A 24,508-nucleotide genomic window follows, 5' to 3' on the forward strand; every position below is an offset into this window, starting at 1 on the left:
TGATAGAATAGCAAGTAGAATGGAAAAGAGAACTCAAATTTTTTGTCACAGGGTTATTTGGTAAGTGTGATAGCATTACGGAGAAGTTTAGCAAACTCAATTGGCAGACTCTGCAAGAGAGGTGCTCTGCATCATGGTGTAGCTTGCTGTCCAGCTTTCAAGAGGGTGCGTTTCTGGATGAAGTATCAAATATATTGCTTCCCCCCACTTATACCTCCTGAGGAGATCACGAATGTAAAATTAGAGAGATTTGAGCGTGCACGGAGGCTTTCCAGCAGTCGTTCTTCTCGCGAACCATACGCGACTGGGACAGGAAAGGGAGGTAATGACAGTGGCACATAAAGTGCCCTCCGCCACACACTGTTGGGTGGCCTGGGGAGTATAAATGTAGATGTAGATGTAGAAATAATTGCACCATTTAATCTGCCTTTAATTCTCTGTTAGAACATGCCATAAATAAAAGCTTATATAGTATCTTGAAAATTGTGCAGTCAGTTTTTCTCAGAGATATTGATACAGTGGAGCTGCTTTCAAGTTCCTTGTGAAAGAATTGATGAAGAGCTTTGACATGGCTTCCCATTTAGATTTTTCAGAGATCTTTCAAAGTATGGACTAAGACGTGCTTTTTTATGATACCAGTGGCTGCACCATCTTTTGAACACAGTTTCAGCAATCACATAATTTGCTAAATCTGTGTACAACAAATTGCAGAGAAGTAATTTTACAGGTCCAGAGGGAGAGAATGGTAAGGGGGAGGGGGCACAGCTTTGGAAGTTCTGTCAAGGCCGTAGAATTACCTCAGTATGGCTCTGTATTCAGTGGGATCCTATTTAATCTCTTTGCACCAGAGTTCATAACTCCACTATGAACACTAGACAAGGAAGCAAAGTCTGTATTAAAATTTATTTTGTGTCTTGTTCTGATAGTGCAAATTGCATTTCAAGTGAAACTGATTTTTATTATCAGTAAAAGACCTCTTTCATGCAAACATATGCTGTCAAAAATAAATCTTAAAAGAGAGTACACACTGAACTATATAAAAAATTCCTAGCTTATTAAACAATGACCTTCATGAAGCTCATGAAGTAATATTATTGATGGTCCTGATGGCAAGCTTTTGAGCTAACAATTAGTCTCAAAGGTAGTGGCATTCAACACCCCTACAGTGTCATGAGAATGTGCCTCATGTGAGCTTAACATGCACTCAATCCCGGAAATATGACATCTTTCTCTTCATTAATGTCACCTTTGTGCAGATACATTAAGTCATCTCATAAAGTATTACACGGGGAGAAACAGAATGTGTTGGGTTTTATTGCAACAGTACACTGGAATTGATTCTGTCTAGTATAAGAGGAGACTTAAAAACATAACTTACACATTATTCTGGCAGGCACAGACACAATCATTGAATGCTGCATTAAATTTCAAAGTGACGTACATACATCACAATCTTTTTCATCATAGTCATGAAGTCTTTGTAAGCAATGGTTTATATCAGTCGTTCACTACCTCAATAACAATAATCATCCTCTGGTCATGAAGACATTTGAAAACGGCTGTGTGAACATCCTCATCATTGGAAAATCTCTTTTCCCACCCCAGATGTTATTACTAAGTACATCACTCTTATTCTTTTCTTCAACATTATCATAAATTTTGTTCATAATTTTATTCTTTATTTCCAAACATTCAGTTTCAGTATCTGCAAAGGCATTACTAACATGCTCTTTAATTACCCCCACTTTCTCAATATTAACAGTAGCCATTTGCTTTGCATTGTTAATTATTTCATTACTGTCATACAAGGAACATTTTTTTCACTACTTCTGTTACATCATCACAACAAGAACTGAGAACATCAACTTCCATCTTCTTATTACACTGGTTTTCAATTATGTGTTTGCTCAATAGCTTGTCAGTACCAAAACTGTTTAATTTTGATGCTACTTTTTTGACATTTCTTATAAATTATTTTCTAAACATGTTTTCACTGAGTCTACCTTTCTGTCCACATTTTAAGGTTAACATTAATTACACCAGCTTCTTGGTTAGTATGGTCTAGTTTTGAACCCAGACTACTAATGTCATTCTTAAACTCCTTTTTAATGTCACTACCATCCTTAATCATTTCTGCCTTTAAACAACTTATGTAATTGGATAGATTAAAAATCTACTTACTAAGCGACAGCAGGAGACACACATATAAAAAAAGGTTTTACTCATGCAGGCTTTTGAAACCAGTGCCGTGCCTCCATCTTCCAGCAGAAGGATTGAAGGGGAAGGAAGAGGGCTGAGGGAAAACGACTGGATAGGTTTAGGAAAAGGGGTAGAGTTTGGAAAAATCCCCCAGAATCCAGGGTCAGGGTAGACTTACTGGATGGGATCAGAAGGAAGGACTATTTCCTTCTCATCCCAACTGGTAAGTCTCACCTGACTTGGGTTTCTGCTGTTTTATGGCCATAGCTTCACAGTTATGCATTTACAACTCAAGGTTCTGGAAACATACCCAAGGCTTTGGATCAGCCAAATCTCTGCAATATCCTTTCTTCCGGCACTGCTAGTCCCGCAAGTCACCCAAAGTGACTTCCACAGCCTCCCTACCAAAAAATCCTTAATCCAGTCACATATTTTGCTTGATATCCCATATGATCCTACTTTTGATAATAAGTGCAAGTGTGGTACTGAGTCAAATGCTTTTCAGAAATCAAGTAATAGTACATCTACCTAACTGCCTTGATCCAAGGCTTTTAATGTGTCATATGAGAAAAGTACAAGTTGTGTTTCACATGATCGGTGTTTTCAGAATCCACGATTGTAGGCTCGAGGAAATATATTCAAAGGTTCTACAACAAATGGGTTTCAAGCATACTGCATGGTATTTTGTGGGTCACTTCTGCAATCCTTCTTGTAGGTGGGTGTGCGGCTTTCTTCCAACTACTGGGCTTGGCTTTTTGTTTGAGGAATATATAAGTATAGTTAAAACAGGAGCTAACTCAGCCACAAATTCAATATAGCATCTGGCAGAGATTCGATTGGGCTCTGGAGCTTTGTTCAAGTTTAATAATTCCAGCTGTTTCACAATGCCACTGACAATAATATCTATGACAATAATACTGACAATAATATCTATGACTGACAATAATATCTGGTATCAGAAATTGTGACAAGACTCCTTAGTTTTCCTTTGTAAAGCAACATTTAAAAACAAGAGTCAAGCATTTCAGCTTTTACTTTGTTACCCTCTATTTCAATTCCTGTCTCATCCACAAATGACTGGATGTTTACTTTACTCTCAGTAACAGCCTTTACAGGTTACCAGAATTTCTTTGGGTTTTGTGGAAGATCGTTTGACAACATTCTGCTATGGTAGTCATTGAAGGTTTCACTCATTGCTCTCCTAGGAGTTAAATAGGTTTCATTTAGCATATCTCTTGTCTCTGTTTCTTTAGAAGTTTTTGTACAGTGACTGTATACAATGGAGGATTCCTCCATCATTAACTATCCAGTTAATGGTCAACTATTCTTTTAAACTTGAACCACAATTCCTCTACATGCTTCTATCCTGTGCTTAAAGTTCCTTTTTCCTCATTGAGATATGAATCTACTGATTTTATTTAGTTTACTGAACATATAAATCTTTCTACTTGCTTTAGTTGTCTTTGTACCTTGGTAGTCATTGTTATATACAACTGCCTCATGGTCACTGATACCAATTTTAATGTGGACATTCTCAAAAAGGTTAGGTCTGTTTGTTGCCATTAGGTCTAATATATTTCCATCATAAGTGGGGTTCCGAACTATCTGTTCCAGGTAGTTTTCATAGCATTTAGTACTGTTTTATTGGATTTCTTGTCATACTCACATCTAACAAAACTGTAATTTCTCCAATTTGTTGTTGAATGACTGAAGTCTCCTCTGATGATTACAGGACAATTGGAAAACTTACATAGTAGTGAACTGGCATTTTCTCTAACATCTTCAGCCATATGAAGAGGTGAGTCTGGTAGTTGATGGAAGGACAGAATTACAATTTTATACCCATCCCTGACACTGAGTTTTTTCCAAAGAATCTTGCATGTAGCATCAATTTGTATCCCTGTGGATTTGAATTCCTTGTCTATTGTGTCAATTACACCACCTTCACTTTGCATCAGCCTACTGTTTTGATATACACTTAAATTTTCCCAAAAAATCTCACTCATATTTACTTCAGATATTTAAACAAGCTTTCTGTACCTATTTCAATGTGAGCTTCACTGCTTTCCAAAAACACTTCAGACTCTGGCAGTTTGTTGTGAATTCTTCAGCTGTTAACTGCTAGGATTTTTTATGCTGTCACCTGGGGGGGGGGGGCATTACTTTAAATCTTACTTTAATGCTTTTGGGTCTCCTACAGCAATCATTATCTGGGCTGGACAGAGAGCTGCCTAGTCTAAAAAACCTTTGTGTGCATTCCACACACAGTCAGCTACCTGGGTATCAGCCTGTGATGTGTAGTGCACACCTGACCCATTTACGGGGACCCTACAGTTCTCAACCCCGTGGCACAAGTCTAGGAAGTTGCAGCCTAGCTTGTGACAGAACTGTCAAAGTCTCTGGTTCAGTCCTTCCACTTGACTCAGAACCAGGGGGCCATGATCAGTTTTGGGGTCAATGAAGCAAATTGTGAGTCTTGTTGAAACTCCACATGCAAGGCCACTCATCTCGATCTGCTTGCAGTCACTAGAATGATCCAACTATTGCGTTAAATAATGATATTGATTTGTTGCAGTGGACTGTTGTTTAACAGAGTCATTTTTTGCTTATGAAAGAAAGCAAGGATATTCCTGATTAATGATTGTATGATGATGTGGTAATGAAGCAATGGTAATGATGTAATGAATCAATGAGTATTGTATGTGAAGCAATAAAATGTAATGGAATATTTGAAGTAATAATGGGAAATATGTGAGGTATTGTGTGAAGTAGCAAGAGTTAGGGACCTTGTCTTTAAAGCAGTTTAATTTGCAAATGCACTTCTTCAGTTAAAGAAAGTATTTAATGAAGATACAGGCATAAGTGAACAATACATCTGGCTGTGTGAAGATAAAGATGGTTTTGATATGGTAAAACATCTGTGTGAACTAAAGCTATATGTGAGCAGCACTGGCAGTTTATAGCACTTTAAAGAAGAAATTGAATGAAATATTAAAGTTCTGACCAATTGCTAACCATTTACTTCTGCATATTTTATTTTTCATTATTCTAAAAATTTGCTGTTTATGTCTTTGGTGTTAATGATTTCAAGTAGCAATGCACTAAGAAAAGTATGCTGCTAATTAACCACAGTCAATAAACAAACTGAATATGTGGCATTCTGACAGAATTAAAGCCTAGTAAAATTGTCATTTCAGAGACTTTCAGTAAAGTTTGGTAAATCCAGTAATTCTGATTTTTGTGTGTAATGACGTTGTGTATGGTATAAATGAGATAAGGCATGGTACAGTAGACTTACATTTTATTGAGTGAATATATACACAAATAAAAGACACACAAATGTTCACCATGGACACTAAGAATGAACTAGAGCCTCTGATCAAGTCACAGATATTACACTCACAACATGTCAGTGATGTTTATCGCAGTGGTTGTCCTCACAAAGTATAGGTTTGACGAACACCTTCCAGGCCCTTTAGACTGATTTATGCATGATAATTTAAAAAATTCAGCAAATATTTGGAATCTATATTTCATACATAGAAAGATTGGAGCCATTATGTTCCAGGTGTAGAAGTAAGTATTATTGCTTTACTTAGAGTGTGTTTCATGTATTTTTCCATATGTCTGAATACCTAGAGCTAGTGAACCAAGGTGTCTGGGATATGGATCCACAGTCTGGACCTTTGAAAGGAGTAGGCAGGTCACAACAAAGTGTGTGTTACGTGTTTTAAACAAAACTGTGAGTTACATAATCAAATTTTCAGAATACGTGTAAGACAAAAAAAGAAAACTATTGCGAAAAGAACCATTTTTATTAATCTTTTTCAAGTGTGAATGTGTGCAGTTGCCTATAAAACTCTACAGCATGTCCTTAATTTTTATATAATGATGATGACCACATGACGTTATTATAGGTGCTATGTCTGTAATGTTTTGGATGTCAGATGATTTAAGTTGTAATTATTTTTATGATTATGGAGAAATGTTTAACAATCACTCATATACCACTGAATTATCAAGTCAGCTACTTCGTAATATCTGTCTGTACAACTCCTTTTTCTGGTGGGTAGAGGGAGGAGGGGGAGGGTGTTATGAATTTCCCAATTACTCTCATTGCACCTCTAATTATAATTAATTTTTTAATTTTACTATTTTTTGATTTTTGAACATTTTTTGAGTAACATTCATGTGACAGGTGCCTAAATATTGCAAAATCTTAAACTCATCATTAAAGGCATTATTTTTAATGTACTGATTCTAATCGTACATGTAGGTTTACTGAAAATTCCATTAATCAAAAGTTATGACTAAGTGAACTTTTTACTACAGTTCCATTCAACTTCAAAATTTTCATGTTAGCTGGTATCTATTTGTGGACTTGGTGGCAAAACTCATTAGAAATACTGGCATTCCAACTTTTCAGAAACATATTTCTGTAAAACTAACTGAAGTTCAGGAGTAGCTGCATTTTCCATTACAGATTTTGCGTCTGTGCATTTTAGATTCTGACCTTTATCACCATATTTTTGCTGAGCTAATTTTTATACAACAGATGGCATACTTTACCGTTTGACTAAGTCATCAGTTAATATTTTTGCATAATTTACCATAATTCTCCATATGGACCTTGTATTCATAAACAGGATATTACCAACGTAGATGTATAAAATGGTTTTATAAACTTTTCTAATTTCCTAGACCACGACATATTTCACAAACAAAATCACTGCTGATAGTCCATTCTGAGTGGCAAGATCTAACTTAGCCATTTTTGAAATGATTACGTAATTTTCGAGATCATAATATGTTCTGTCCAGTCTTTAAACACGATGGGCATTCAATAACCACTGCAACACATTTTTTCTCAACCAGTTTCAGTTGAAAAAATTAAGAAATTTTTGTGGGACATCGTGGAATATTCCCACTTCAGCCCCTGTAGTTTCATGAAGTTCTGACAGGTGGTGGTGCTATATGTAGCCTTCAAAATTGCATCTATAAGGAGGTCATTCCTAGCAAAGAGCAGTCATTGAGTTTCGTTTGGTGGAAAACCGTATCTACACAGATATTCATAAGCACTTGCAGAATGTCTATGGAGACCTGGCAGTGAACAAAAGCATGGTGAGACGTAGTGGGAAACGCCAACAAGGTTGCTCAAAACTGTCCAGTCTCCCACATGTCAGCTGGCCGCACACAGCTATGAAATCGAAGAAATGTCTTCAGCGTGTCCATTGCTACACAAATGCAAATGACCTTCTCCATGCCGCAATAAGGCCTCACACAAGTCTTCGCACCCACGAGGAGCTCACAAAACTTCCTCATCCACCCTACAGCCCACATTTGCACCTTTCAACTTTCATTTGTTTGGCCCAATGAAGGATGCACACTGAAGGAAGTAATACATGGATGATGGGGAAGTTATTGCTGACATTGGCTCTGATGTCAACAAGCAGAGTGGTACCATGCGGGCATACAGGGCTTTCTGGTAAGACAGAATAAGGCTGTTGAATTTCATGGAGATTATGTTGAAAAATAGGGTTTTGTAGCCAAAAGAGTGGGGGAATGATATTGTGTAGTAGGATCCTGAATAAAACCAACCAGCTTTCATAAAAAAAAACCTGTTGTTTTACTTACTGAGCACCTCTCATAGTTAAACACCAACTAAAATTGTGTCTGGCCTCAGACATAGCATCAGTAATATCTAAGTGCAACTAGTCTGTAAAGAGTCTGCAGCTGGGAAGTAAACTCATAACATCTGTGCGTAAATTTATTGCAGCTGTTGGAATATATGTAAGAGTCATGTATTGAAGTTGTAAATATCATGTCACCTCATATATTATATCTTTGGAAAGCTCTCAGTTAAATTTCGATTAATGCCTAAACATTGATAGGGAAATGCTTCAAAGTTATTATCCGTTTATGATGTTTAGATGTTTCCATGTCTAAAAATAATCTCTGTGTTTTACTACCTGCCATCATGCAACTTAAGATGTCCATTAACAAGTAAAAGTATACTGTGATTGTATTTGCCACTGAGGTATTGTGTTATGGATAGTGTAGATATCTGCTTCACAAAAACATTTTATGTGAAAATGAATATGGTCACAATAGTGTTTTTGGTGGTAATAAATGTGGGAAAATAAGCCATATCATTTGGAAACCTGTATAGTGTATTTCATTTGCACAATTCCTAGAAATAAATTTACAGCTGTTTCACCAGACTCTGACGGATTAATGGACAATGCAGATAGGCACTGTCACAACCATTAGCCCATTTAACAAGTAAAAATACAAAAATCATCTTTACCCATTACTGAAAAAGTGTTAAACCACTCAATAACAATACCTACTCACAAACAAAAGGATATTAAATCTATTTTAAAAACTGATCAGAACTAGTAATAAGATCATGCTTACCAGCAATCACGTTACAAAGCAAAATGTTGTCAGTACTTTATAGAAATTTACCAAACTTGTTGTCGGTTCACCCTTACTGGCAAAATGAACTTATTTCAAGAATATCTAACATAGAGCAGATCACTCACAATCGGCCGTGTGGTCTGAGGTGCCACGTACCGGACTGCACGGCTCCTCCTGCCAGAGGTTCGAGTCCTCCCTCGGGCATGGGTGTGTGTGTTGTTCTTAGCATATATTAGTTTAAGTAGTGTGTAAGTCTAGGGATCGTTGACCTCAGCAATTAGTTACCTAGGAATTCACACACATTTGAACATATGAACTCACAATCGCATCGGACACTGCAGGCAAGCCGGCAGAGAAGTCGCAGGTACCGCCTCGGTGCCTGCCTCAGGCAACCATTGAACTCGAGGCAGGCCAGTCGAGGGAAAGAAGCCATGGCCTCCGCCAGCACACCACCCATTGCTTCTCGGTTCCGGAAGAGGTGCAGTGTCAGGCCCTCTGCACACAAAAACACATCATCTGGGATCACATCTGCTTTTCCATTACAACTTTGTAATACGTCAGTGTAAGAGTATGCTTTTCCATTACAGCTTTGTAATATGTCAATGTAAGAGTATGATATCAAGTAGCATTCAGCAGATGTAAAAGGTTAACTGGTGGCAGAGAAGTTATAAGAAGCGACTGAAGTCAATTTTGTAATGTACAACAGAGTAGCAGATGATAAAGCAACTACTGTTCATGCAGCAGCTTCTTTGAAGTGCACTTGAATGTTTTGCTCACAGTGCCATATCCGTACTCTTTAATATGAAAGGTGGGCAGGTAGCATTGTGACATGAGACACAGTGGTATAGTGTTCCAGCACCTCTGGCAACTTCAGGCGGGATGATTCTCATAGCCCAGTCAGAGATGAACACCGATCTTAAAATGGATATCAGTACCATGCAGACAATCATTTCAGCCAGGACCGTGTGGTACTCACCACCATCTCTGAATGATAGGTGACACACCAAATCGCATGGGCAGATAATATGATCCTGAGCTGCTTGAACCCTACTACCAACTCAGCTGCCTCACTGTGTGATTTCATTTCAAATCATACAGGTCAAGTCAACTTGTGGTCATGAATTTCTCTGGAAAAATATATATTAGACCTCTATAACATAAGTTTAAAAAATAAAGTATTTTCATTTTATCTTAATTTTTGTAAATTGTACGGCCCATTGAAAAATGCATATTTTGTAAATAACTCTTAAAGCAGCGGAGAACAAAAAATATAACTAATAAACTAAAAGTACTGGAGACGTGGCAGATGTTTTGCATTAAAGCTCCTTGTTACTGTGTTGAAATTTAGTTATGGGCTTCCTTTGACTTCCAAATTTGAGACAAAAATACGAGATTTAAGTCAATTGTTCCACTTTTTTTTCTAATTTGGAAAGTCACACAATGCTATCTTTTCTGTCATGTTGGCAGATACTATGATGTAATTATAAACAGTATCTTCTCTGCTCCAGCTATCTGTATCATGTAAATATTCATTACTAAAAATGTAAAAAAATTACTTTCTTATGAGTTTTTACAAGTTATTTACTCAAAAAACCCCATCTGACAACTTTTAGGAATCACACAAAATATAGTTTGGTTAGTATGTTAGTAGTAGTGCAAACACAGTGAGCAATATTTTTCTGTGTAAAGTGTTAAAATTTTCCAACACTTCACATATTTCACATCACTGAATTTCTAGAGTAAAATATGCATATTGGAAACACTGTTTCCAGTGCTCTTCTGTTTTTAACAAACGAATGAGAACTTGTACAGAAACCATTCTGCTTCGATTTTTGTGTTTGGTTTGAAATTTTTGTCAGATTCAATGTCAGTGGGGAAATTCAGTAGTGAAAGAGTGAGGTTTGTGGACTATGAAAAAAAGACACAAGATGGTGGTGTTCAAGAAAGCTGAAAAACAGTTCATAGTTGTTGGAAATCTGTCAAGGGTACTGCATAAATATCTTGGTCCTCAAGTATCGGTATTAGCATCACATCCATTGTGTGGGAATTGCTGCAAGAAGAAATTTAGTGACAACCTACCTGAATGATTACCATCACCTAAATGTGAAACTGCAGAAGCCAGTGCAGATATTTATATTCCTGAGTGTGCTGTAGCTCCTAATATGTCCTCCTTTAAATGTCCAGGAAAGGTAAGAAGCACAAGAAGAAAAAAGTATGTAAAAATAAAAGTGGAACAAATTGAAACAAGTTTTACACAAGCAACATCTTCATAACTTTGTGAAGTGTATAATGTAGATGCACTTGATGCAGGACCTGAAGATAGTGATATGGGCACAAAATGTGATGTATGGTTTCAACACCTAACCACTGCTATCTCAGCAGCCACCTATACTGACACAGTTACTGACACTGAAATGAGGTAGCTACTCTAAGCAGCAGATACAGACATACATACCCACTTCTTCATATTATTTGATATCAAAAGCTCGTAAAACAAAGAGTGAGAAAGGTATTTGGACTTGCCCATGTTCTTACTGTGGAAATCTGTTGCAAGATGATATGCTTAATCTTGCTCTGGAATATTACCTAAGTGATGACAAAAGATTGCAGCAGCAAAATCCTAACCAGGCTGGTGTTATCTCTGCTAGAGAAAATAGTAAAAAAGGTAAACAGATATAGGACAAGATCAATAAGAGAAGCATATCTCCTAATGAAAAAGGAGAACTCAAATTTAAAAATTGGTCTCATAAAATTCTACTCCTTATGATCAAAATGGGTAAAATTCCAGCCAGTGAAAGAAATAAGCACATGTATTTACTGCACTAATTTGAAACTTGTTTGTTTCACCATAAGCAGTATCACAGGAAAGAAGTAAACAGAGATAGACCCGATGCTTTTGTGTATATGTCAAGAGCTGCAAGATAAATTTTGGTTGCAGAAGTGTGCAATGTGTCCTGGTGCTAAAGTGATGACTGTTGAAGCAATAAACCTTCAGTATACTGACAGTGACATAACCTATGCATTGTGGGAGGGAGAAGAGTTGGTGAGAAGTTTGTTACAGAGGTTAGGCATTTGGACATGAAAGGAATAGCTCACCATCATATCTGGAGGATTCAGAGATAGGCCATAGCAGAAGTAAAATCAGCCACATCGCAGAAGACTGAGGCATTAGTTCTTCGTTTTCCGACTTTGCTGAGAACTGTCTGTTGCTTTGCAGAATGAAATTCGAAGTTATCACTGGCACATATCACAGGATCAATATTCACAGGTGTTGCCCACTTCCTTGGAACATCACACTGTTTTGCTATTGTCAGTGATGATCTCATTCATGACAGTGCACATGCATGCTACACTGTCAGCATCATAATTGATGACATAGCATCTAGAGGCCATGCATTTCCTAAACATGTGTATGTGACAGACGAGCATCTGATTTCGAAAACCGCTCTCAGCTTTATGAGCTTGGTCAACCCTGTAGTACGGGAATTAAAACAAAAATGGATATTTTCAGAAACTTGTGGTAATTTCCAAGAATGATTGCCTATCAAAGTCCTGGGTTGCATATCAAATGTGCAATCATAAATCGATCATGCGACTCTGGTGGCGGGCGTTATGACTATGTTTAGGGTGGTCACTATGGCAACGACAAAAGAAGAGCATTACAAAAATACTTGTAATTACAAAGGAAACGACTTACCTTACTCGTCGCTGGTGTTGTCATCATGTGACAGTCCATGGGATGTGTATGCTACAGGGACAATTTCCTTTTTGCCGTAGCCTGAGTAAATTCTGCCAATATCATGCAAGAATATGGGTGGAGTGTCACATGCGTTAACTTTTCCCTGAAAATGCGAGTTGTGGAAACAGAGGTACTGAAACAAGTGTAGTTCGTCTCTTTGTCCTGGACACCTTCTCTTTTAATGAGAGACTTCACAGATTTCCACAGCCACTCAAGTGTTCTGTGTGTGCACACTGGGGTCATCCGAAGACATGAACCGTACAGAGTGGTTGACGAACTCGTGGTAGAATCCTTCTGCTCTGAGTGTCTTATAGGACTTAAACCCATCTGCAATGACTTTACTACAAGGTAGTATGAAGTGCTTTATCAGATGCACTAAAGTGACCTCGTCTCTGGACAATACTCTGACAATGAAACACCTCCGGGACTCTTGTTCTCTTCCACCGAATACCCAAATATGATCGTTTCACTCTTTGAAGGTCATCCTCTCTGGTTCTTCCTTCTTGCTATGTGAGAATCGTCCACTTCAACAACTTTACTTGGTCCACCGATTGGTGCACTGTCATCCGTCACTACCACATAACACACTTCTCTGCAAAACCTGAAATAGTCGCACACGGTATTAGCAGATAAGTCAGTTTCCAATGCTGTTGCTTGCAAGGTGTACTCTCAAATCCAGCAAGATAGAAGAATTATGCTAGTCTGGATGGATAATCTGGAAGAGTCAAACCATGTATTCTTCCTGATACTAATTCGTTTTCAGCACTGTCCGCAATGAAATAGTAACAGTATTTCAGCACTGAAACTCTTCTTAAGAAGTTTTACACACTTTGAACCACCACAGTCTATACAGTCCCTACTTTCCTCATCTGGGAGTACTCTATATTTGCGACAAAAAGTCAAACAATTTTCTATGCTGGATAAGCATGGAATTAGATTTGTCCATGTGAAAGAATCCGCTGAAGAAATGTCAAGAACACCAGACATCCCACTCACTACCGGCATAAATCGTCTGGGTTTCGAAAGCAACTCACAAATAATATGTTGTGGAATGTAATTTAGAGCAACTAAGGGAACGATGGAAAACAGATAAAAATGATGATCACAAATAATTGATCATAATGGCCACTACCAGATGATCAATTTACGATCGCACGTTTGCAACCTGTGACATTGATAGGCAATCATTCTTGGAAATTGCCCAACTGGTCGTGGAAAAAGTGCCTTTTATTGGGTAGGCGGTCTCTGTAAACACTTCGCAACAAGATTTAATCTCCAGCATGAAGCTGTTGACACTATGCTACTGGGTTTGTACATACCATATCAACATTAGTAACAATCATATATCTAAAAACAAAAATGATGAGACTTACCAAACAAAAGTGCTGGCAGGTCGACAGACACACAAACAAACACAAACATACACACAAAATTCAAGCTTTCGCAACAAACAGTTGCTTCATCAGGAAAGAGGGAAAGACAAAAAGATGTGGGTTTTAAGGGAGAGGGTAAGGAGTCATTCCAATCCCGGGAGCGGAAAGACTTACCTTAGGGGGAAAAAAGGACAGGTATACACTCGCGCACACACACACATATCCATCCGCACATACACAGACACAAGCAGAATCATGAAACTTTTAATTCTAAATGAAGGGAATTCCATTTAAAAAAGAGAGAAGAGTCATCTGCTATGAAGCCTGTGGTAGAAATTTAATCAAGTCACTACTCAGTTGCATCCCAAAGTGGCACACAAATTGCAAGAATGGTTCACCATGAAATGCAGCCTGTTACTGTGTATGAAATGCAGAGACCACAGAACACATTAAAAGACTTTGTAGTGAACCATTTCATTTCTTATGAGTATGACAATCAGTGGTGGGTGAGACAGATAAAAAGTGTCTCTCATGAGCTACAAGATATAACTGTCTTCTTTTGACACCTCATGGTCCTGCTAATGCTTTCAAATGGCCATCATCAGAAGATCAGTGTGCAGTTCTGATTTCCCAAGTACTGCTCTTGTTGGATCATCCTTGTCTGTGTGCAAATTCAGCTCAGCTATACAAGTTCAATGAGAAACAGATGAAAAAACAAAATGAACTCTTTTCAACAGTCCAGTATTGAGTGTTACATTGTAGGCAATTTTAATTCATGGGAAGTCATGAAGAAGTAAAATCTTGACAGTACACAATAATAATTAGTGAATAATACCATAAAAAGAAAAATGGGTATAAATATTCTATTTTTGTTATAATATGCTTTTGAACAAAATTATGAATTGTTTTCCCACTCACTTATAATGTTGTAAAGTAATTATTTTGATTCAGAAATACCAGTTTTGCATGACATTTACTTAAAATCAGTGATCAATTTAAATATTTAAGAGCCCACACTTTTTTAATGTTGAGAGTGGAGCTAGGTCTACATAAAAAATTTCTCACATTTTGTACAGACAATTATTGCCCACTCTGATTGTACATTCCCTAAGTACAGTGACCAACTAACATACCATGAAATTTTTAGAACGTTTAGGATGGGGGTTTTAGAGAAAATAATTTATAAATAACCAAGAAATTTCAGATTCTTTCATCTTTATGTACAAATATTGTGACTGTTTAAGAATTTCATGCATTAATGTCATAGCTGACAGTTAGCAGTCCTTCCACTTTACCACTTATCAAGACAGTTGATATCCTGTGACTATTCATATTTTCAAAACATAATTTTGAAATCTGTAAAGTTACACATTTTCATAGTTTATTTAAAAAAGAAAAAGAAAGAAAGAAAGAGAGAAAGCTCAGAAGTGTATATGAATTAAATCATGTTTCATAGTATTGGGAACAAAACATTTACTGAAAAGAAATTCAGATCACCATCACTTACTTTTGGTTCCTTTACTACAGTTTTCCATTTTTCACAAACACTCTCATTTAGAGAGGTCTGTAGCGTTTTAACAAATAATCAGAAAATCAAAATAGTGTCATGTGGAACTTCAACACATATCAGAATACTTTGAAATAGTGATGTGACACATTAACTCCTGATCAGTATGATTTGACATGAAATCACCAACTGGAATTTGAAGTCTCTACCAGAAATCCCTTGGACTCTTCTAAATATTGTAACTGCACAAATCTCTATCAGACCATAGACTCTCATTGTATGCCTCATGACAACTTGGCCAATCCACGGATCTGATTGTGAAATTGTGCAGTGACTGTATTTGTTGTACTGTGTAAATGAAGGAGTGTCTAGCAATAACTTCACATGGCAACTGAAATGTAATTGCCACACTAGGATTTAATGCTATATCTGATCCACAATTTTAATAGGTATTTAAATCCCTGCATATTTCATGACCTGAAACTTGTCTTTTTGGGAGTATGGCATATGCTTATGTCACATATGTTGTACACATATTATGTCCGATTCTGTGCTGTTTTACACCATATAACTGCAGGAAGGGTGTTAAATTTATCTACAGTGTTCAGCCATGTGGTACAGTCTTACATTCTGAAACATGTTGTCAAAGTTATTGGCTTTCTACAGAGCTTATTCTCACAACCTGACTGACACAGTGAACAGCACAAATAAAGACAAATTGCACTTTATACTTTCAAAGTATTCCAAGGTGGAAAAAAATTCTTAAGTGTAACCCCCCCCCCCCCCCCCTCCCCCATATACACGCAAAAGTAGGCACAAAGAGGCACATTTAGGCCCAGGCAACTGCCTATGGTGGTGGGAATGCAAATCTAACAGTGAAATGTATATAAATAACATGGGCGACAATCAGCTCAAATTTCATGAATGTTTTGGTAAGGCAGTGGAAAAAGGACAGGTTTTGTTTTAATAATGACATAACAGTATGGCAATGTGTCCAGTATTCGCTTTATTCAATGTCATGTCTTATCAAGTGGTATGTATTAGAAAGGCAAATCTCTTTGCTTGCAGTTAAGCTTTTTGATGGGAGATGCACTAAAACTATCAGAGCAGTAACCAGTGTCAACACTCAACAATGCCCATTCAAATTCCAATAAAATAGTGCCAGTCATTCTAGCAGCCAGCCAATTGGCTGGCAGTTCTCTTTAATTTGAAACTGTGAACAGTGCAATGATTTAGTGTTTAGTTTGTGATTTATAATTCATTGTTAATTAACATGAGTGTCAATCAGAACAGAGTATGTGTTTCCCAATACTGGGAACTTGCGAAAGATAAGGCTTTAAAGAAGGAGGAAATTGTGATAAAGAGTGCAAAAATCAATCTGCTATTTAAAAATAAAACAAAGCCAGTTAGTTTCAGGCTAATCTCAAGTCTAGAGATGCCAGAGTGTACAAAATGTGGAAGTTGTGAACAGTATCGAAAATGGGCAGTGTGTGGTTTACCAGAGCCAGTCATTTCCCATATTTGAAACAATAATGACAATATGGAAACAATCATTTCAGTTGACCCAAATGATGTATATAAAGTGAGCCATGATAATGAATCAGTTTCTGATGATCCTGCAAAATGGATTACAAATGAATTACTTTGTGATCATTTTGCTAAATCAGGACATGTGGCATGCAATATGGATTGTGATTTCAGTAATTCATACAGGCAATATACAGCATTTCCAAGCTACTTAAATAAAGGTTTGTTTTTGAGTACCATGTGTTAAGAAACAACAAAGATTATTTTTATTTTACTCTCAAAGCAAGGATAGTGTATTTTATGTATCATGTTTGTTGTTTAATGGAACATCTTACTTTCCAACACCTAATGAGGGATTTAGTGACTGGAAAAATGGTCAGTTCTGATTAACTGTCCATTTAAATTCAGCTGATCATAGAAAATATGTGTTAACTTTAGAAGCTAGACAAAAAAATCATGGGGAGAAAAGGTAAGAAACTAACATCTCAGCTTGAGATGGAAGTAAAGTACATGAGGTACATGTTAAAATGAGTCGTTGCTGTGGTCAAAAACTTTGTCATACAAGGCATGGCATTCAGAAGTCACAACTATGGGGTTTGGGTCAACATACTGCTGAAATTTCGAGATGGCACTACAGCTAATAGTAGAAAATGACCCTTTTCTAGCTAAAATATAGAACCTTACAAAGAAAAAGGAAGTTCATCATAGCTTTCATTTCAAACATGTGAAGAGTTTATATTAGTTATGGCATTAAATGAAACAACAAGTTTACAGTTACCAGTCACCATTTTGTTTATTTCCATGACGCGTTTCAAAGGTTTAAACCTCCATCATCAGGTGGATTAACATCAGTTAGTCTGACATTTGTGTGTGTTGTGTTACGATTTTTTGGAGGAACTTGTGGCACTGTCTAGTGGAGAAACAAGACACTATTTCAGAACATGGTTTTGGGTTTCTTCTGACAAAAAATTAATTCCTGAGTCAATGCCGTGCAATTAAAAAGCTCGGTGTGGATTTTTATATCATGTGGGGCTTTACCCCCACGTACCAGATATCTGAAAATATGTACGTATGCATGTATGTATGTTCAACATCTCCTCCTTAAATGCTGTATCAATTTCAACCAAACTTGGCATACATATCACCTGTTATTTGGAAAAAAGCACTGCGGGGTAAGAACCACCTACCTTTCAAAGGGGTGGGGGTGAGGTTGACAAAGAAGTGTAACACACCATGAGAAAAGACCCAGACTATATTCATCTAGTATTTGGGAATGTGAGCACTTAGCAACTTGCAACAAACTTTACACATAATTTCAAATGTTAATGAAGCTTTTTTCCTGACACTTCTCACAAATGATGATAAGAAAAGTTTATTGCTTACATCTACATCTACATCCATACTCCGCAAGCCACCCGACAGAGTGTGGCGGAGGGTACCCTGAGTACCTCTATCGGTTCTCCCTTCTATTCCAGTCTCGTATTGTTCGCGGAAAGAAGGATTGTTGGTATGCTTCTGTGTGGGCTCTAATCTCTCTGATTTTATCCTCATGGTCTCTTCGCGAGATATACGTAGGAGGGAGCAATATACTGCTTGACTCTTCGGAGAAAGTATGTTCTCGAAACTTTAACAAAAGCCCGTACCGAGCTACTGAGCGTCTCTCCTGCAGAGTCTTCCACTGGAGTTTATCTATCATCTCCGTAATGCTTCCGCGATTACTAAATGATCCTGTAACGAAGCGCACTGCTCTCCGTTGGATCTTCTCTATCTCTTCTATCAACCCTATCTGGTACGGATCCCACACTGCTGAGCAGTATTCAAGCAGTGGGCGAACAAGCGTACTGTAACCTACTTCCTTTGTTTTCGGATTGCATTTCCTTAGGATTCTTCCAATGAATCTCAGTCTGGCATCTGCTTTACCGACGATCAACTTTATATGATCATTCCATTTTAAATCACTCCTAATGCGTACTCCCAGATAATTATGGAATTAACTGCTTCCATTTGCTGACCTGCTACTTTGTAGCTAAATGATAAGGGATCTATCTTTCTATGTATTCACAGTACATTACACTTGTCTACATTGAGATTCAATTGCCATTCCCTGCACCATGCGTCAATTCGCTGCAGATCCTCCTGCATTTCAGTACAATTTTCCATTGTTACAACCTCTCGATACACCACAGCATCATCTGCAAAAAGCCTCAGTGAACTTCCGATGTCATCCACCAGGTCATTTATGTATATTGTGAATAGCAACGGTCCTATGACACTCCCCTGCGGCACACCTGAAATCACTCTTACTTCGGAAGACTGCTCTCCATTGAGAATGACATGCTGCGTTCTGTTATCTAGGAACTCCTCAATCCAATCACACAATTGGTCTGATAGTCCATATGCTCTTACTTTGTTCATTAAACGACTGTGGGGAACTGTATCGAATGCATTGCGGAAGTCAAGGAACACGGCATCTACCTGTGAACCCGTGTCTATGGCCCTCTGAGTCTTGTGGACGAATAGCGCGAGGTGGGTTTCACACGACCGTCTTTTTCGAAACCCATGCTGATTCCTACAGACTAGATTTCTAGTCTCCAGAAAAGTCATTATACTCTAACATAATATGTGTTCCAAAATTCTACAACTGATCGACTTTAGAGATATAGGTCTATAGTTCTGCACATCTCTTCGACGTCCCTTCTTGAAAACGGGGATGACATGTGCCCTTTTCCAATCCTTTGGAACGCTACGCTCTTCTAGAGACCTACGGTACACCGCTGCAAGAAGGGGGGCAAGTTCCTTCACGTACTCTGTGTAAAATCGAACTGGTATCCCATCAGGTCCAGCGGCCTTTCCTCTTTTGAGCGATTTTAATTGTTTCTCTATCCCTCTGTCATCTATTTCGATATCTACTATTTTCTCATCTGTGCGATAATCTAAATGGTTCAAATGGCTCTGAGCACTATGGGACTCAACTGCTGAGGTCATTAGTCCCCTAGAACTTAGAACTAGTTAAACCTAACTAACCTAAGGACATCACAAACATCCATGCCCGAGGCAGGATTCGAACCTGCGACCGTAGCGGTCTTGCGGTTCCAGACTGCAGCGCCTTTAACCGCACGGCCACTTCGGCCGGCCGTGCGATAATCTAGAAAAGGAACTACAGTGCAGTCTTCCTCTGTGAAACAGCTTTGGAAAAAGACATTTAGTATTTTGGCCTTTAGTCTGTCATCCTCTGTTTCAGTACCATTTTGGTCATAGAGTGTCTGGACATTTTGTTTTGATCCACCTACTGCTTTGACATAAGACCAAAATTTCTTAGGATTTTTTGCCAAGTCAGTACATAGAACTTCACTTTCGAATTCATTGAACGCCTCTCGCATAGCCCTCCTCACACTACATTTCGCTTCGCGTAATTTTTGTTTGACTGCAACGCTTTGGCTATGTTTATGTTTGCTGTGAAGTTCCCTTTGCTTCCGCAGCAGCTTTCTAACTCGGTTGTTGTACCATGGTGGCTCTTTTCCATCTCTTACGATCTTGCTTGGCACATACTCATCTAATGCATATTGTACGATGGTTTTGAACTTTGTCCACTGATCCTCAACACTATCTGTACTTGAGACAAAACTTTTGTGTTGAGCCGTCAGGTACTCTGTAATCTGCTTTTTGTCACTTTTGCTAAACAGAAAAATCTTCCTACCTTTTTTAATATTTCTATTTACGGCTGAAATCATTGATGCTGTAACCGCTTTATGATCGCTGATTCCCTGTTCTGCGTTAACTGTTTCAAATAGTTCAGGTCTGTTTGTCACCAGAAGGTCTAATATGTTATCGCCTTGAGTCGGTTCTCTGTTTAACTGCTCAAGGTAGTTTTCAGATAAAGCACTTAAAAAAATTTCACTGGATTCTTTGTCCCTGCCACCCGTTACGAACGTTTGAGTCTCCCAGTCTATATCTGGCAAATTAAAATCTCCCAGAACTATAACATGGTGGGGAAATCTACTCGAAATATTTTCCAAATTATCCTTCAGGTGCTCAGCCACAACAGCTACTGAGCCAGGGGGCCTATAGAGACATCCAATTACCATGTCTGAGCCTGCTTTAACCGTGACCTTCACCCAAATCATTTCACATTTTGGATCTCCGTCTATTTCCTTCGATACTATTGCACTTCTTATCGCTAGAAACACGCCTCCCCCTTCACTGTCCAGCCTGTCTCTGCGGTATACATTCCAATCTGAGTTTAGGATTTCATTACTGTTTACATCTGGTTTCAGCCAACTTTCTGTCCCTAGTACTATACGGGCGTTGTGACCGTTTATTAATGAGAGCAGTTCTGGGACCTTTCTATAGACGCTCCTGCAGTTTACTATTAGCACATTAATATTGTTATTCCCTGTTGCATTTTGCCTACTCCCAGCTTGCCGCATCTCAGGAGGCGTCTTGTCGGGCCTAGGGAGGGAATTCTCTAACCTAAAAAATCCCCGTGTGCACTCCACACGTACTCCGCTACCCTCGTAGCCGCTTCCGGCGTGTAGTGCACGCCTGACCTATTCAGAGGGACCCTACATTTCCCCACCCGACAGCGGAGGTCGAGAAATTTGCACCCCAGATCTCCGCAGAATCGTTTGAGCCTCTGGTTTAAGCCTTCCACTTGGCTCCAAACCAGAAGACCGCGATCGGTTCTGGGAACGATACTACAAATAGTTAGCTCTGATTCCACCCCGTGAGCGAGGCTTTCCGCCTTCACCAATTCTGCCAACCGCCTGTACGAACTGAGGATGACCTCTGAACCCAGATGGCAGGAATCATTGGTGCCGACATGAGCAACAATTTGCATTCGGGTGCACCCAGTGCTCTCTATTGCCGCCAGTAGGGGCTCCTCCACATCTCGGATGAGGCCACCCGGCAAGCAGACAGAGTGAACACTGGCCTTCTTCCCCGACCTTTCCGCTATTTCCCTAAGGGTCTCCATCACCCGCCTAACGTTGGAGCTCCCAATAACTAATAAACCCCTCCCCCCGTGTGCCTGCTCGGACCTTGCTGAAGGAGCAGTCACATGTCCACTCACAGGCAGAGCGGGCGATGCCACACAGCCAGCCTCCACATTTACCCTCCGCCTCGTGCACCGCGAACACTGCTGAACCCGCCACTCCCCTTGGGGAGAGGGTGGCCCAACCGCGCCCAGTACCCGCAAAGATGTCTCGACAGCAGGGACAGTGGGTGAAGCACGTAACACCTGGGGTGTACCATGCGACACACCAGACTCCCCACTGCCGCTTCCCTCCGAGGCAGCAGCCTGAATACGGTTGACCGCGGACATCAAAATGCTCAACTGTTTGCGAACAGTGGCCAGCTCCTCCTGCGCCCGTACACAGCAGTCACACACCCTATCCATCCTAAGGAATCAATTTACTGAAGAGAGTTAATCAACTTTTAACTAGACTGCTAATTCACTAAAGGCGGCTGATTATTGACTAAACTGTGATTGCTAGCCACTTCTTGTAGAAAACAATGAAAATAGCACTACCTGTCTCTGGACTGTATTGAAAACAAACACTAACACTACTGGCGCTATGGTTGACTAAAGGGACTCTCTCTGACTGTATTCAAAACAAACACGAAATCTATGGAACACTATTAATAGCACTCGACAATTATAGCTTCCTAAAAGCAAAAACACACGGAAGAAGAAGTGACAAGTAAGACAAATATAGTTAATACTTAAATTAAGGTAGCTCGCTGCACAGCAGACGTGAAGCAGACGGTGGTTAGGAAGACACTGACACTACTGGCACTATGGCTGACTAAAGGGACTCTCTCTGACTGTATTCAAAACAAACACGAAATCTATGGAACACTATTAATAGCACTCGACAATTAAAGCTTCCTAAAAGCAAAAACACACGGAAGAAGAAGTGACAAGTAAGACTAATATAGTTAATACTTAAATTAAGGTAGCTCGCTGCACAGCAGACGTGAAGCAGATGGCGGTTAGGAAGACACTATATTTTCTCTGTTCAAGCAGTAAAACTGTGACAGTTATGACATTTTAGTTTATTACTTCTTTACTATTAACGCCATTTACAAAACATTTTTCAGACTGTACGCATATATACCACTGAATGTACTAGTTCAGGAGATATGATGTCATAAAGATTGAGATGCATGAAAAACTACCACATCCCGCATTAAACTTTAATTTATTACGTATTCTCTATTAATTCCATTCCCGAGACAGTTTGCATGCAGTATCCACATATAACACTGAATGTATCTGACAAATTACAACACTGTACAACATGTAGTACAGGAGATATGGTGATGTAAACACTGAAAACTGTGAAAAACTAAGTCTTCTTAATCATCATCCTCATCATCATCGTCATCATCACTAGTGTTCTCCCCTAGGGCAGGTCTTTACATGTAGCTCTCCATGCAGTCCCGTTGTTTGCTACCCCTCTTCATTTTCTCATAATTGATTTCTATCCTTATCATATCCATCATCTGGTATCTTCTGTGTTTTCTTCTTCTTCTTCTTCTTCTTCTTTTTCTTTCATTTACCATTCCTTCCATAGCATCTATTAGTGAAGAATCTATTCCATCCAGTGTCCAAACTTGTTGCGTTTCCTTTTCCTAATTACCTTTAAAATTTCTCTCTACCTCCTCATTTCTCACTTTGGCTACCCATTTTATCCCATCCATCCTCCTCCAAATTCACATCTCATCTCAGAATAAGAATAAGAATAAGAATCTTTATTAGCCGTTCAGTATTTTCTTATACAATGGGCTTCGTCAATAAGTTCAATTACAGTATAGAGATGGTTATATTCTCATAACAATGTATATATAAATCATGTGAAATTTAGTGTAGTACAATAGCACACATTTGGAATTTTATATATTATTAATTTTACAATAAAAAGGAAAGCATTATACAGATTTAAATTAAGCAGGGAGTATTCATGTTGATGACACTGTGTCATTATCATATACATGTTGATAACACTATGTCATTATCCTAAGCTATTGATACAAATTTAGGTCCTACCACAGGCAGAGGTACCTTTCTCTATGTTAAAACAGCAAATCTTCCATTTTACAATCTTTAAATTCATCAACTGAGTAAAATGCTTTACCTTTGAGCCATTGACCCAATGTTGTCTTAAATTTACTTTTAGATACTGTTTGTACAGTTTTAGGGAGCATATTAAACAGTTCGAGGCCTACATATTTATAACTATTATGTACCTTAGACAGCCTAGAGTATCTAAATGATTAATGGAAATCTCATATAAGATGTGAAACAAATACTAACAAAGAGATAGAGGGGCTGGCCAGTACTTACCTCAGCTCAGTACAGCCGATAGATACACATAAAACAGAACTGAAAATTTACATTCCTAGCTTTCGGAACTTTGTTCCTTCATCAGGGAGGAGAGAGGGGAAAAAAGGGAAGAAGGGAAAGTGGATTCAGTTACTCACAACCCAGGTTATGAAGCAACAGGGAAAGGTAAACAGGGAGGGTAGCAAGGATGTACTGAGCTGAGGTAAGTACTGGCCAGCCCCTCTATCTCTTTGTTAGTATTTGTTTCACAGCCTAGAGTATGGCAGATCAATTGTGTGGTTTCGTCTTGTATTGTGGGTGTGGACAGATGACCTAAGGGGATATTGAGCTATGTTTTCTTTTACGTGTAGTAAGCAATAATAGATGTACAAACAAGGAACTGTCATGATGTTAAGTTT

The 24,508-nt window shown here is 38.6% G+C and overlaps 1 protein-coding gene across 1 annotated transcript in view; it reads right to left on the minus strand.

Moving 5' to 3' along the window:
* The window catches only part of LOC124803101, a 47,161-nt gene that overhangs the window by 14,189 nt on the left and 8,464 nt on the right, over positions 1-24,508 (minus strand). The window contains exon 2 of the mRNA XM_047264259.1: positions 8,941-9,114. Coding sequence (XP_047120215.1) covers positions 8,941-9,114 — 174 coding nt within the window. The remainder of the gene's footprint in view (positions 1-8,940; positions 9,115-24,508) is intronic.

The sequence above is a fragment of the Schistocerca piceifrons genome, chromosome 6 (assembly GCF_021461385.2).
Source record: "Schistocerca piceifrons isolate TAMUIC-IGC-003096 chromosome 6, iqSchPice1.1, whole genome shotgun sequence".
NCBI lineage: Eukaryota > Metazoa > Arthropoda > Insecta > Orthoptera > Acrididae > Schistocerca > Schistocerca piceifrons.